General features: G+C 49.3%; 5 protein-coding genes across 5 annotated transcripts; 1 reads left to right on the top strand and 4 right to left on the bottom strand.

The window, feature by feature from the left end:
* Positions 1 to 1,085: 1,085 nt before the first annotated feature.
* CGGC5_v015482 (AB hydrolase superfamily protein) lies at positions 1,086 to 2,259 on the bottom strand (the record flags this gene model as incomplete). The annotated part of the gene is made up of 3 exons (XM_032024059.1): positions 1,086 to 2,075; positions 2,141 to 2,156; positions 2,210 to 2,259. The coding sequence occupies 3 exons, from the start codon at positions 2,257 to 2,259 to the stop codon at positions 1,086 to 1,088; spliced, it is 1,056 nt and encodes a 351-aa protein (XP_031879206.1).
* Positions 2,260 to 3,260: 1,001 nt separating this feature from the next.
* Positions 3,261 to 5,390, bottom strand: STP1 (Sugar transport protein 1; the record flags this gene model as incomplete). Its single annotated transcript, XM_032024060.1, has 9 exons — positions 3,261 to 3,367; positions 3,422 to 3,521; positions 3,583 to 3,741; positions 3,792 to 3,923; positions 3,988 to 4,417; positions 4,477 to 4,602; positions 4,650 to 4,733; positions 4,786 to 5,109; positions 5,302 to 5,390. The coding sequence occupies 9 exons, from the start codon at positions 5,388 to 5,390 to the stop codon at positions 3,261 to 3,263; spliced, it is 1,551 nt and encodes a 516-aa protein (XP_031879197.1).
* A 606-nt stretch (positions 5,391 to 5,996) lies between these two features.
* Positions 5,997 to 7,752, bottom strand: apdD-0 (FAD-dependent monooxygenase apdD; the record flags this gene model as incomplete). The annotated part of the gene is made up of 4 exons (XM_032024061.1): positions 5,997 to 7,101; positions 7,166 to 7,488; positions 7,544 to 7,620; positions 7,680 to 7,752. 4 exons carry the CDS (start codon positions 7,750 to 7,752, stop codon positions 5,997 to 5,999), a joined length of 1,578 nt encoding a protein of 525 aa, XP_031879211.1.
* A 3,808-nt stretch (positions 7,753 to 11,560) lies between these two features.
* CGGC5_v015479 (uncharacterized protein) lies at positions 11,561 to 11,959 on the bottom strand (the record flags this gene model as incomplete). Its single annotated transcript, XM_032024062.1, has 1 exon — positions 11,561 to 11,959. One exon carries the CDS (start codon positions 11,957 to 11,959, stop codon positions 11,561 to 11,563), a length of 399 nt encoding a protein of 132 aa, XP_031879202.1.
* Positions 11,960 to 13,143: 1,184 nt separating this feature from the next.
* OpS4-4 (FAD-dependent monooxygenase OpS4) lies at positions 13,144 to 14,142 on the top strand (the record flags this gene model as incomplete). Its single annotated transcript, XM_066153269.1, has 5 exons — positions 13,144 to 13,190; positions 13,266 to 13,441; positions 13,485 to 13,842; positions 13,907 to 13,988; positions 14,056 to 14,142. 5 exons carry the CDS (start codon positions 13,144 to 13,146, stop codon positions 14,140 to 14,142), a joined length of 750 nt encoding a protein of 249 aa, XP_066007546.1.
* Between the last annotated feature and the right edge of the window lie 64 nt (positions 14,143 to 14,206).

Raw genomic sequence — 14,206 nt, 5'->3', positions numbered from 1 at the left:
ACTCTTGCGAGCGTAAAATAGTTTGCTTGCAGAGAGCGCGCTGGTGATTGTGGTTCATCCATGGCGTCTTCGAACAGCCTTGCATAAACAATATCGACAGTACCATCGTCTGAAGAGGGGTCGGCCGGAACAGTTGGGACATAAGGCTATCAGCATGTAAGGTCGCCGGAAGTTGTTCACTCGGTCGTAGAACCATGTCAGGGATGGGTCAGAATAATACTTCTGCCATGCAGAGCCCTTGCGAGCTTCTTCAATTGTCAACTCTAGGCTTTCCTTACTGATGGTCAGGACTTGTCGGTCGTCGTGAGACATTGAACTGAAATTCTTCACGACATCAAGTTGCTTTCGAACGGCGTTGGTTTTGTATGTCTCGTCAACTACATCCCATACGTAGAGTGACTCAGTGCGGTTGCTCACCGATGAGGCCGATACATTGAGATGTTGGATTGAGGCCGGGTAGCTGGCGGCAATGAGGAGTCAGCAGAACAAGACAGTCTATGATCGGCATCTTGATTACTCACACAGCAAATGAGGCACACATAGTCAAACAACCCAGCAACGATCTGAATTACGTGCTGGAGCAACAGCCATTCATATCTGTGGGATAACGCACTTCTCGGCCCATTCTCACTAGACGTTCGCCACATAAAAGCACACTAACAGGGACAGGCGTCTTTAATAGCGAGGGCTGACAAGGAACTAAACAGCCACAACAATTGCTTGGTGGCACTCTTTTCCCTACTTCACTCGAAGTCTTTTTTTGTTGGGGAGTCCGCAATAGACCTGGGCCTCAAATGCTCAATGTCACTTTCAAATAAGCTCAATCCTCATCCTCCTAAACTATTCTATGTCGCGTCTTGGGTTTGTTTGCGTGGTTATCCCAACTTTAACATTGTGACCGGGAAGATTCTTGTGTGTGAACCTAGAGCAGCAGATATTTGATTTTGTAAGAGGTATCACTACGTTGAGCAGAGGTTAGAACCAAAAGTTATAACACAGGAACAACAATCAAGCTGAAAAATCCACGTCCGGCTTTCCGAACCCCCCAGATAATGAGAAGACGACACAACATTGCAGCACTTTGCTCAAGAGGATGGTGCTAAAGCCTGCGCCAACTCTGCATCTGTAATCTCAACATCAAAGAGCCATCCGAATCCCTTCACAGAATCAACCAAGTATTTCTGAGACAGCTCAAACTCTGGCAGCAAATCTGCGAATCCGTGTGGAACACCGGGGTACACGTCAATTTTCGTCGACACTCCGTGATCTCTGAGCACTTTCTCATAAATGATGCCGTCATCTCGTAGAGGGTCCTGCCCGCAGACTTGGAAGTAGACCGGTGGCATATTTTTGTGTCTATTGCTGTCGTTAAAAGGAGAGAAGTCGGGCGATAAGACATCCGGCTGATAGGCAGCGCGAGTGACACGTAAAGTCTCCGCGTTAATGATCAGCGTGTCGGTGTTCTGCTGCCTTGAGAGCCATAGCTCGGCGTGCTGCTCCGGCAAAATTTCTGGCTCCAGAACCCAAGGGATGGCCAGCCAGACTCCAATCAGCTTAGGAGTTTGCTTTGAAGAGACCCATTTCTGGGCTGTCACCGCTGACAGGTTGGCACCAGCGGACACCCCGCCAATGACGAAGCTCGACTTGGTATAATCACCCAAGGGGGCATTGGCTGTGTTGTTTGCAGACAATATCCACTCCAGAGAGTCCCAAACATCGTTTGAGGGCGTTGGAAACTTGACTTGAGGGGTGAACCTGTGGGTGATGCTGATGACGGTTGTACCAAACAGCTTTGCTATGGCTCTGGCGTAGTGGCCTACATGGGTTGGGTGGCCAATGGTGAAGCCACCCCCATGAATGAGAATCACTGTTGGTCGATGTGGAACTTGCGACTGTGGTCTAAAAACTCTCGCCGGATTTTCGAAGCCGTCCCTTGTAGGAATCTTGAACTCGAATTCAAATTCGGTATCTGCGGTTCCCGGAATGGGCTGGCGTGCAGCATCGGCATGCATCACCATGGCGGAATGAATTGAGTTTAGCATGGACACTACATCCTCTCCACCTTGTTTGAGAAGCTAGTGATCATTGTTAGTCACAGAAATCATCCGTGGGATAAAATAGGGGGTGCGAATGGATTTACCTTCTCAAAAAGAGGGCTGGAATAGATCGAAGTCAGCAAAATCCCAATGAAGAACCGGATGAGACATACTCAGTTGCCCCAGTTCTGAGGACTTCTTCTTTAGAGTCATATGATGACATGTGTGATACTTTTGGCTGTTCCGAAGTTGAACTTAGACAGTGAATGTCGGAGTGGAGGGTGAAGGAACACGGTAAGATATACCCGTCGATGGAAGCAGAGCAGAAAGTGGAAGAGACCCCTTCATGCTTTTAAGACTTATGGCCTTTGCACTACTTGCTGCAAGGACCAATGAAGTGGAGTCTGGAGTCAGCTTATTTGGCTGAAGAATAATGCAGACTTGGCGCAGCGCGGCGTTGCACCGGATCTGCATATCCGGGATTACGGCTGGGGGCCGAGGCATGCTGCCAACACGGGAGAGCCAGTAAGCTCGGTCTGCCAGCATCTGCCATCTCCAAAAGGCCCTTTGTGTACCCAGATGACGGGATGAGTGGGTTTGACAACGGGAATCGGAAAAGACCCCGCGGAGAATACCCACTATCTCCGGTGGTCATCGGGGTAAGTCGAAGTTGGTCCGCATCGTTTGTGGACCTTGCGGGGACGATATGTTCGCCGAAAAATGTCCTTCTTTGGGCACCCTCCACATATACGACAATTAAGAACTAGCTGACGTTAACAGGGAGGAGGACGAGATAGGATCGCTGTGCATACGAGCCGTTGACAAGTTCCATTAGCAAGATCGTATTCACACAAGATACCACCATGGGAATCCCACGGCATCAGAGTCAACAATGATGTCTAAGAGCTCCGCGAGATATGATTCTCGACCTCAGGTATTCAATATTACATACGCTTGATACTGAACGGAAGAAAGTTTAAATATCTGCATTCTACTCGATTTCAAAATACACTGCTCTCCTGTCGGAGCTTGCTACACTATCCATTTCGATGCACCCATGGCTGTTTCTTTTACTTTCCCCCCCTACTGTGAAGCCTCGTGCTAGATGGTCTCAAAACTTCATCAAAACCCCTTGGCTTACACAGCCCTAAAAACGGCACTCCATTCAGACTGATTAGTCTCTTCATCGAGGGCCATTGTTGGTAGTTTATCTGAGTGGTGCCATCATTGTATGAGGCTGAGATCACGGTCCGAATCCCGCGCGGGGGATGGGGGCGTCTCTTCTGAATTGCGAAATAGCTCCTCATCGGCAAGTAATCGGCCTGCGGACTCTTAAAGGACCAGTCAGTTTGTAATTTTAGGATGTTTCTACAATTTTCGCTTACCATCTTCCGCATCTGACACCTGCTTAGCCACACTCCCGAAAAGGGCATCCATATCTTCAAGCTCCCTGCCCTTGGTTTCCGGAAAGAACGCGAACAGAACCTGTACAAGTGCTCGTCGTCAGATATACGACGAAGTAAGAAGAGTTTTCAAAAGTACATACTGGAATCCAGATAATGTTCACAGCCATGAAGATGAAATACACTTTGCTATGTAACTTGGCTAGACCAATGGGCCAAATCTCGTTGACGATCATGGACGCGACGGCACTGCCAACTGAAGCAAAGTTGAGTCCTCGGGCCCTAACAGCGGTGGGAAAGATCTGAACGCTCGATTTAGCAATTGGCCAGCCAATGAACACGAGGAACTTACCTCAGTGTTGTAAACCCAGACTGTAGGCCCAAAGCCGAGACTAAATCCCGTCGCGTAAATGAAAATGAAGATGATGCAGACGATATTTGCGGCTTTGTTATCTTGGTACGCAAGCGGTAAGGCACCGTTGATCTGTGATTTTGTAGAGCATCAGCTATGACGTTACAGCACGTCTTGAGATCAGGACCGCACTTACCAGCATCGAGATGGCCATTACGATACAGCCCGCAACCAAGCAGTTCCTTCGACCAAACCTGTCAATGATGAACATTTCAAGCACAGTGAATGCTATTTTCACTGTCATTTCAATAGCCCCAATCATGAGAGCTGCATGAGTGAAAATGCCTAGGCTCTCTAGAAGGAATGGCAGATAATACTTCATAGCCGATGCCCCGCAAGCTTGGCTCATGAACTGCAATAACGTGGCGCGCCACAGACGGGAGAAAAGAGCCTTCTCCTTGAATAGAGAGAGCCAGTTTCTGCCAGATCTGTGGTACTCGTCGACATCTTTAGAGATCGCAGCAAACTCGTCCTCGATTTGGTCCTCGGAATAGATGCCTTCTCGAAGTCTCCTCAAGGTCGAGCGAGCACGGTCTTTTTGGTTGTGCTCAACGAGCCATCGTGGACTGCACAGAAGTAAGGTGAGCACCATACGTGAATCAAGTCTTAGGTTGGTTAGACTTACGTCTCGGGGATCCAAGGCAGTCCGAATCCAAATATGAAGGCGGGGATAATCTCCAACATTATAGATAACCGCCAGCCATAGTAATGACCTGAACCGGTTTGCCAAAACCGCATGCCGTAGCCAACCCTTTGAGGTATTAGCATCATGCTTGTTAGACCTGAAGTAAGACTCACCAAAGTCCAATGGCCATTCCGGCGATGAAACCAACATGGTTCATCGTCACGAAATGTCCCCTTTTCTTAGCCGGTGAGATTTCCCTGGGTCTGATCAACCACCGTACACAAACGTTTTATTTACGGTTGAACTTACGCTTGATATAAAGGAACTGAAGTCGAAACAATTGCAACGCCAAGTCCGCTGAAAAGTCTGCCGGAAATCATGGTGCCTCCCGCCGTCGAACCGCCGCTCGTCGCTTGCAGTAAGGCTCCGAGACAAACAAACCCAGTTCCGGCCAGAGCAGCATAGCGCCGTCCAAGACAGTCGTTGATGGGATGAGAGATGAGGGCATAGCTGATTAAGGTGCCGATATAATAAACGCTGACAATAGCACCTATTACGGGTCTTGATGGGTCGCCCAGGGCTTCCCTCCACCCAGGATGGACGAGGATAGATGATAATATCCCAATGTTATATCTGATCAACAGCATTAGCTACACTCTGTAGTTTTATGTTGCGAGAATCCTCCTCTGATGGTCAAAACTTGGCTCGTCGCCACAACTCAACACAGCCACGGAGGAAGACAAACACATAGGGCTCTTAGCACTTGTGTCTTGGACTACCGCAACTTCGTAGCAGAGATAAAAAAGAAAAAGAGGTCAGACTCACCCCCATACTGAAGCTCCAATCCCAAAGTAAAAGCAGAGGAAATAGAGGCGGATTACGCCGGGTGGAAGTCGTACGTTGATGCTGGTCATAGCTGGTGACACGGCAGCGCTTAAGCAGGTCCGCGGGCGGGGAGATTCCGAGGGGTGGCAGTGTAGGGAGATTAGTTTTTTGAGTTGGTGCGCCAGCAAATATACCTCAACACGTTGGAAGAGCAAGCAGCTTCCCAAGCAGGCGTGTCTTTTGCGATTGCGAACAGCCACCAGTTGTGCGACACCCAGCATGAGCAAAATGAGACCTCACTGACGCTACCGGCGCGACGTCGCTACTGCGGGGTGACGAGTGAGACAGATCGGAGCTTATGTAAGATTATACCGAGCGGTCCAGACTTATGCATGGTATCCATTTTATGCAACCGTCGTAGACTTGGGGATTGAGGCGTAAGGGAAATAGTCGCGATGAAATAGGCTGTCACATAGCCCAGTATCTGCCACCAAGGTAGGCTGGGAGACGAACTCAATGGTGATAGACCTCAGACAACTGTGAAATCTGTAAACGCGAACTGAGTTTAAACTTCTAGGGGACTGGATGTATCGATGGGACGACAACGGGGTCAATTTCCATAGATCAACCTTCAACACCGTGAGCAACCAAATTCCAAGAAGATAATATGATACGCAAATGAGGATGTCTCGTCATTAAATCTTCGAAGAAGGTAGCTGCGATCCAGGCTCTGCATGGCCTGAAACAACTCTAAAGACCTTTTCTATGTCCACTTGGTCGCTGCCTTCGGGCGATCTCCAGGCAACATGCCCGTCTGGACGAATTAGCACCGCTTCTCTCTGCCAGATCTTGTGTACATGCTCCTCCTCAGACAGTCGCACCGTCTTGAGCGGGATGCTGTGAGCATCGTATAAGCCTGAGAACCTAGCTAGCCAGACCCCATCTCGAGAAAAGTCAAACAGTGTGAAATTGGGCCCAAAGAGATCATGTGTGCTTGTTTCTCCGTCTGAGAGGAAGACATGGGGAGCTCGAGCACCTGGCCAAGTTGAGGGAACATATTGCCGAGCATTCCACTCGGGCTCCGTCGTTGCCGTTTCCGGAATGACCACGGGAGAATCATTGTACCGATACCCAAGCTCAATACCATGATCTTTGTTTTCCCCATCGTGAGAATTGATGTGATCGATGATCTGCTGGCGAAGAGCGCTTCCAACTTCCAAATCAGTGATGCCACCCCAGGCACTCATTTGAGACACCCATCTCACGTAGTCCTGGTGAACCTGGTGATGAACCCCGGAACGTTCGATGTTAGTGCGCGCTACGGGCTTCCGCTCAGCTTCGTATGATCTCAAGAGGGACTCGCCGCCCCATCCTCGGATGACGGCAGCAAGCTTCCAGCCCAGATCGAAACAATCGCCAACTGCTGTGTTCATGCCATATCCCCCCGTTGGGATATTCTGGTGGGCAGCGTCGCCGCATAGAAAGACGCGCAGACTTCCCGACGCGTATCGATTTGCAATGCATATGCTCGGCCTCCAAAAGCTGCTCACTAGTATTTGATCAACCTTGATCGGGCAAGGTGCGTGAATTCCCCCCAAAGCTTTGTATATACACTGCAGTGGGTCGAGTAACTTCCAATCCGTGTGGAGCGAGATGGGTAGATGAATGGTCCACGTGTCAACTTCATCTTGAGAGATGATGACGCTTCCACTGACGAAGAAGATATGCCAGAACTGCCCCTGACGATGAAGCGCGGTAAGGTCGCTAGACTTGAAATGAACGAGATACATCGCACCAGGCCTGAAGACGTCAGCATAGCACAAGAATCATCATCAACGTTAGGCAAATTGCCTGGTCTACTTACACTGGCCCACCTATCATTTGGGAACCAAGGTCTTTGCGTACTTGACTGTTGGCTCCATCGCAGCCCGCTAAGTAGTCGCTTTGAACTTTGTGAATGGCACCCGTATTGACATCGACGACACATGATACAATGTTCTTATCAGTTTCAAAGTAAGACTCAAGTTTGAACCCGAAACGGAGGTCAATGAGTGGCTCTTCCTGAATCCTGGTTTTCATTCGTGCCTCAAAGAGGGCCTGTGAGATACGCTGGTAAGGCTCTCGAGGATAGCTGCCGTCGTTCTGCTGCTTTATATGGTCTTTCCACGCATTAGGCGACGCAAGATCCTGCATGATTTATTAAATATGATGGATGGTCTTTACGGCAGATGGGGAAACCTACCCACTTGCACAGCAGATCACCGTCTTCCGATAGACCAGTGCTGAACAGAACGTCAAAGGAGTAGTTTTGAGGAACTCCTGATGCGTGAGGTAAGCGCCTTTTCCAAGTTGATCATTAGAAAGCTTCGGAAGCCTACCGAAATCTCGCAAGTCTTTATCAATGCCCAGATTCTTAAAAAGCTCCATGCTTCTACAGTTTGTGATGTCCATCTTGGGCCATTTTGTGGTATCTTGATTGCGCTCAATCAGCATACTTCTGACTCCATAGCGTGCCAACTGTAGCGCAAGTATCAGCCCAGATGGCCCTGCGCCTGCGATCAGGACTGAGACTGCATGTTGGTTTGCTTGATAATCGGCTCTTGATTTGTTTTCCATCGTCATTTGTAGACTTTTGGGAATGCAAATTGCACCTTTGATTGTCGTTGTTTATTCTCTGCTGCAGAGCCTGTCAATATGGATAAGATTCCATGTGTCCGAACGGGGAAGATCATCTCAAGTACGAGGCACAGATGTAGTTGGCCTACTCCGCATGGCCGTCAAGTACCGCGATCTGAACACATACTGTGGGGACGGCACGCGGCATTCCATACGGCATTGCCGGCCTTGCGTAGGACTGAGTGACGCCGCTTTGACCCCCTCTATTACTGCTGTCGACAACATGGTTCGATCGAACTTTGGACCGTCTTCGTTTCACTTATTATTCTCAGTGACATCTTGACCTTTGGGGGTGCTTTCTCAGATGCGACCACTTCCGAAAAGAGGAAGTATATGGTTGGGTTATTGTTTAACAAGGGCAGGACGCAAGTGGATGACGGAGAGCGCATCGATGATGTGAGTAAAGGGGAAGTTGATTAATTAGTAATTCCAGCAGCAGCATAAGATTTACAACATGTTTTATTCTACATTGTCCCCGACCGTGAACCTAACTTCTGGACAGACTTTGAATATACAGCAGCCTTATGTTTATCTGCTGCGTATACCTTAGAAGCAGGAGTTGGACGGGAGCAAATTGACGTCATCGTTGAAATATGCTCCCGAGATCCGCAACCCGACCTTGCCCCCTCCAGTGGCCTTCGTCTTTCTCTCCAGCTTCCCCGCATCTTTTGTCGGAGACGACTCCACTCGGGAGTCCGGGAAAGCTGTCCGGCTGGACAAATTAATATCCAGAAGCGCTATGCGTTTGCGTTGGCACTTCTCCACGCGACAATCGTCTACGTTTAATTATCGCGGAAGGTGATCACGCTACTGAGCTCGGCGTCTGCCAAAAAGAGGGGAGCATCGGCTTTGGCATGGATGAGAGAATGGAATGTCTTCGGTTCGATCCGTACGCGGCCACTTCCAAAGTCTCGGGGGGAACGGCGCAAATATCGGCAATTTCAGTTGTCGATAGCCAACACTGGCTTCCAGTTAAAGGCCACCGAGCGTGTCTCGAGTGCAGAAGGTACGACTTTCGTCGAACGGGAGGAACCCTATGCCGCCTCCTTGGGTGCCTCTTTTAGGAAGATGTCTAACAATCACTAGGAAGAAGACAAAATGTAGGTGAAGAACCCTTCTCACGACGTGGAAGGTATGTGTGAGAAAGGTGGACAGGCTGACTTTCCTACAAGGTGATATGAGCCAGCCGGTTTGTGGACTTTGTGAGCGGACAGGGGGTTCATGCACATTTCCCACCAAAAGAAAAACACCTGAACGCATATTGAAACCACACGAGCCCAAGAAAAAAACAAGAATCGGTCCTGATCAGCTAGGTATGAGACTCGGAATTTCAGGCGCCAAGTCGCATTTTTCGGACTAACGTATGTTGAAGAACGGATTGTGAATTTACTCGAGTCCAGACTCGGTGGTACACCAACTCAAGATGACTTGGAAGTGTCTAACATGATATCCTCGTCGAAGGACTCAGAGTCATCAAGGGAAATACAGGATGAAAACGCATCCCCTTTAGACGAACCGTCTCCAACATCTGCCTCTCGGCAACATCTCAAAGACACCGTGTCAACGGGTCGAACCCCCTTCAGCAACTCGGAGGAATCTGTTGGGGCCTACAATGAACCCAGCACATTGGCCTCGGATTCAAATTACCTTGAGGTCCCTCAGAGCATTGCAACCGAGCTAGTCCGTATTTACTTCGAGAAAATCCAGCCTTGGCTTCCACTATTGCACCGACCCGGGTTCTATTCCAGGTACATGACGGACGAAAACAGCCAATTTGCTGTCACTTCCCTGTACTCTCCAGAAGACACTCTCATTGTCTATTCAATGTTTGCTTTGGCCGCGCATCACTCGTCAAATCCTTACTTCCAGGAGTTGAGGACCGCAGAGAGAGGTAAAGAACTCATCAAGATGGCGAAACAAAGCTACAAACAACTCCGAGAAACCGCAGATGGTGCTTCTTTGCCATATTTACAAGGATGCGCTTTGCTCGCCGCATACATGTACACATCAGGCCCTTCCCATCAAGCATGGGTTCTCACTGGGATATGTGTTCGTCTTGCGTATGATCTCGATCTATGCGACATGGATGACGAACCAGAAGAGTACAAGAACGCCGATGAATGGGCCAGACTGGAGGAAAAGAGACGCGCCTTTTGGGTTGTTTGGGAATTGGACACCTTTGGATCCACGCTGTCAAATCGACCATGCGCAATAAGCCGGTCGAATATGGCTGTTCAACTTCCAGTCAGCGATGAAGCTTGGTTTGCGAATCAGCCAATCCAGTCATCAAAGCTAGATCCATTGCCATCGAAGGCATGGAAGTCCCTCACGAACTGCAACAACCAGAGTGAAAGAGCATGGTTTATTATCGCAAATTTCCTCATGGCTCGAGTATTCGATCCCCATATGCGCAGGGCAACTTCGCGAGATAGCGAACGTGAGGAACTCTCGAGTTCGATCACATGCTTTTATCTTTCTATGACAGCGCGGTTTGGGATCGAAATAACCCCACTCTTCTTTGACAAAAGTAGCTTTGCTCGGTGTAACTGGATTATCGGGACTCATATTTTAGTGAATGCCGCCCGGGCTGGTCTAGCTGATCATCATGAGAGTCACGGCATCAAGATGCGGGCTTACTCACGAGAAAGAGACAGAATCATCCATCATTGGCATCCGGAGTATATCGCACTGAGTCATCCATTCTTGACTTGCGCTTTACTTCCCACATGGACGCCTCATGAGCCTTTGTCTGGAACGGAAATGCAGCTGAGTGAAGACTTGGCAAAGCTGGTCTTTGAACGCTACGCGTCTCTATGGGGTCTGGGATCTATGATGATAGGTAAGATTAATGAATACACAACGACGAGTATCGCCTGAAGCAGTAAAATGATTACTAACATAACTCTGACCTTCACAACATTATCCAACGACCTGCAGCGCTTTCAAATGACGAAGAGCGGCTTGCAAAGCGATTTGCGGTTTTCTTTCCAGCTGAAAACAAAACGAGGGGGTTACAGTCCAAGAAGATAATAGGCCGGTCACTGCCTTCGGAAAATGAGAAAACTGTACCTCCCTCTGAACGGCAGCAAGGTTCGGCTGGCGAGAATGCCGAGATGGAACATCTACTTGAGCTTACTTCCTCTGCTCAGCCAACGGATAACATTTCCTTGATAGTGAGCGACCTCCAAGGTCAGAGTAATGAAGAAGATTGTTGGACCTCGTTTGAGTGTCAGGATGTATGGGGAACGCCATCAGGACTAGGCAATGATAACCGTGGATTTAGTTACCTTGAAATCTAGCTTAACGGGCAATCTTCATCTCACCATATTTCGTTGTCTTTCCACGTCTCCATCCTCGGCCATGCGCCGAACACGGTGTTCGGTGGTATTTCCGCGCAGATCACATTCCCCGGCTTCTCGGAAACCCAAGTCAATTTGTCATGAATGGTTGGTTGTTAGCCATACGCTCACTTTCTCTTGAGTGGATAGACAATTAGAAAGTGTTTTAAGATTGTGGTATCACGGGTTAGGCCTGGTATAAGAGTCATCTCCAGCAGTGGTGGTGCATTTGGACCTGGCCTCATCTACGCTGCCTTCTTCTTCCCGTACTCCTCATCCGAGACCTCTTCGTGCCAAGTAGTCTTGCCCAGTCCAATTACAAGGTGCGTCATGAGACTACCATCGTCTGCACCGTGCCAGTGCGTCGTTCCTGCAGGAGCCCAAATCACATCACCAGCCCCAATGCGCTGTGGCGCAGCTCCTCTATCACAAATCCAACCCGACCCAGCGAGAACCCTAAGCATCTGTCCCTCCTCGTGTGTATGCCAATAGGTTCTGGCGCAAGGTGTAAACGTGACGTTGGCGATGGTGGCTTTCTCCTCGTTGTGGACCAAGTCGAGATAGACGTCACCGGTGAACGTAGCGGTGGGTCTAGCAATAGGTTTTTTGCTTTCGGAAGCCCGGAAGACGATCGAGGAAGGCATTGTGGCGGGGTGCAAGCAACAGAGTTTCAGCTGTAATCTTCGAGTCCATAAGTTGATTTAGGAATGTTGATAATGAAAGGTCGCGTCTATACATTCGAAATCATTGGCTGTCATAATTTATAGAATGGCCCCCGCGGGCACGCAACGTCGGCGGGGCTCCGCGTCATTGGTTTCCATCCACAGCAAACTGTCAGCAGACTGCATGAGTGCGGGGCTTCCATGTGAGCACCAGGCGATCAAAAAGTGCGCACAGATTCGTCCGGCGATAGCAAACCAAATGTTCGGAGGCCATGTCAGCAGCTGTGGACGTGTTCGGACTTATCATGTGGAGTGCGTACACCAACCGATGTCCCCCGAGCCGCGATCCAAGCCTAGTCCTCTACCTGACAACGAGCCTGCGTGGAGTTCGCTTTCCGGATAAGTAACTAGACTCGATCTCATGATTACCCCGGAGAACAGGTTGCGCGTCTGATGCGTTGATTTGCAAATATTATTCGGTCCACTCCGAGCTTTGTATTGCTGTCGAGAGTGGCGAGACTGAGTTCGTCCGACCTGACGTTGAGGCACGGCCTAGAGACATAACAGGCAACCCCGTCTTTCCGAAGTGCCGCGATGCCGACCCCTCCTGCTGTAACAAGATAGCGTCGCGGTCGCCGTCACGGCTTTTGTCACTACCGGGTATAACATTGACGTAGGATCGGCATAATATCGCGGCTCTAAGGTTGGTACCCCAAGAACTCAGCGATGAGAAGAGGCGTAGAATATATTTGGCCTGTTGCAAATGATTGTGAAAAAAGCCTTTGTATCAATATTCATTCTTGGTATAGAGACCAAAACATAATTAAAACACTTGACCCAATAGTTTGACAATGAAGGTTGTGATAGTTGGCGCAGGGATTGGTGGCTTGGTTTGTGCCATCGCCTGCCGTCGCGAAGGGATTGATGTCACGGTCTTAGAACGGGCACCGAAGATTTTACACGTCAGATTTATCATGTTGCCATCTGGAAAGAGTGCTTGTTAGCTAATTTCACACGGCATCTAGGTCGGGGCTGGCATCCAAATCCCCCCCAACGCAGCTCGCATTGCACGACAACTGAATTATCTACCTCAATTGATCGCCAAAGGGATTGTTTTGGATTCGATCAATTACGTTAGATACTCGAATGGAGAAGGTCTGTACAAGATGAGCGCGGGTGAGCAAATGGTCCGGAAGTTTGGAGACGCATGGTTGTAAGTGAACCTGCTTCTCTTATCCAACGACAGCACAAGTTTGCTTCTGCAGCACTGACAGTGAGACACGTCTAGAACTATTCATCGCGCGGACTACCATAAGATCCTGTGGGATGCGGCGGAGAAAGCGGGCGCTGACTTGCGACTGGGAGCACAAGTCGAACGCCTGTTCGCGGACTCTGTGGACTCTGTGGGGGTGTTTCTTTTTGGAGGAGAGTGCATCACTGCAGACGTGATCGTCGGCGCTGATGGTAAGATGAACCCTCTAAAACCTCATTGCAGCTGTCTTTACAGCTGAGAACATTACCTCCTTTGTGCCGCTGACGTTGAGACAAGGCCTGTGGTCAGTCACCAGAGACTTCGTACTTGGGTGGCATTCCCCTCCGGTAGAGAGTGGGGACATGGCACATCGAGCGACGTTCAAGCGAGGGGACCTTCTGGGCCTTCAAGATTCTCAGGTTGAGGAACTAATGAATCAAGGTGCTGTGACATGCTGGATGGGTCCAAATCGACATGCGGTTTTCTATCCCACCGATGGCGGCGATAGCTACAACTTGGTTCTTCTGAGTGCGAATGACATGCCTCAGGGTGTTCATGAAGAAATTGGAAACACCGATGATATGAAGCTCCGGTTCGAAGGTTGGGATACTCGGTATGCTACTTGATTTCTACTGGCATCTTGTTCGTGCCACTTTCAATTTCTAACACACTTCTAGACTGATTACGATGATCTCTTCCATCTCCCATGTATTGAAATGGAAGCTATTCCACCATAAGGAACTGTCTGAGTGGACGAAGGTAGGCGAATCCCGATTTTGTTACTTGATAGGCAGCTAAAACTCTTACATTTATTCACAGGGCGCAGTTGCGCTGCTTGGAGACGCATGCCATCCTACTCTACCTTATCAAGCTCAAGGTGCCGCTATGGCTTCTGAAGATGGCGCTGTCCTAGGGAAGCTTCTCGGGCTTCTGCACAAGTCAAAGCTTCCTGACAAGCAGTACATACCGGATGTTCT

This window comes from Colletotrichum fructicola, assembly GCF_000319635.2.
Source record: "Colletotrichum fructicola Nara gc5 chromosome Unknown KSG_Nara_v1_contig09, whole genome shotgun sequence".
NCBI classification, from domain to species: Eukaryota; Fungi; Ascomycota; class Sordariomycetes; order Glomerellales; family Glomerellaceae; genus Colletotrichum; species Colletotrichum fructicola.
Note: the sequence above shows the minus strand (reverse complement) of the source record. Positions and strands in the feature narration are given on the sequence as shown.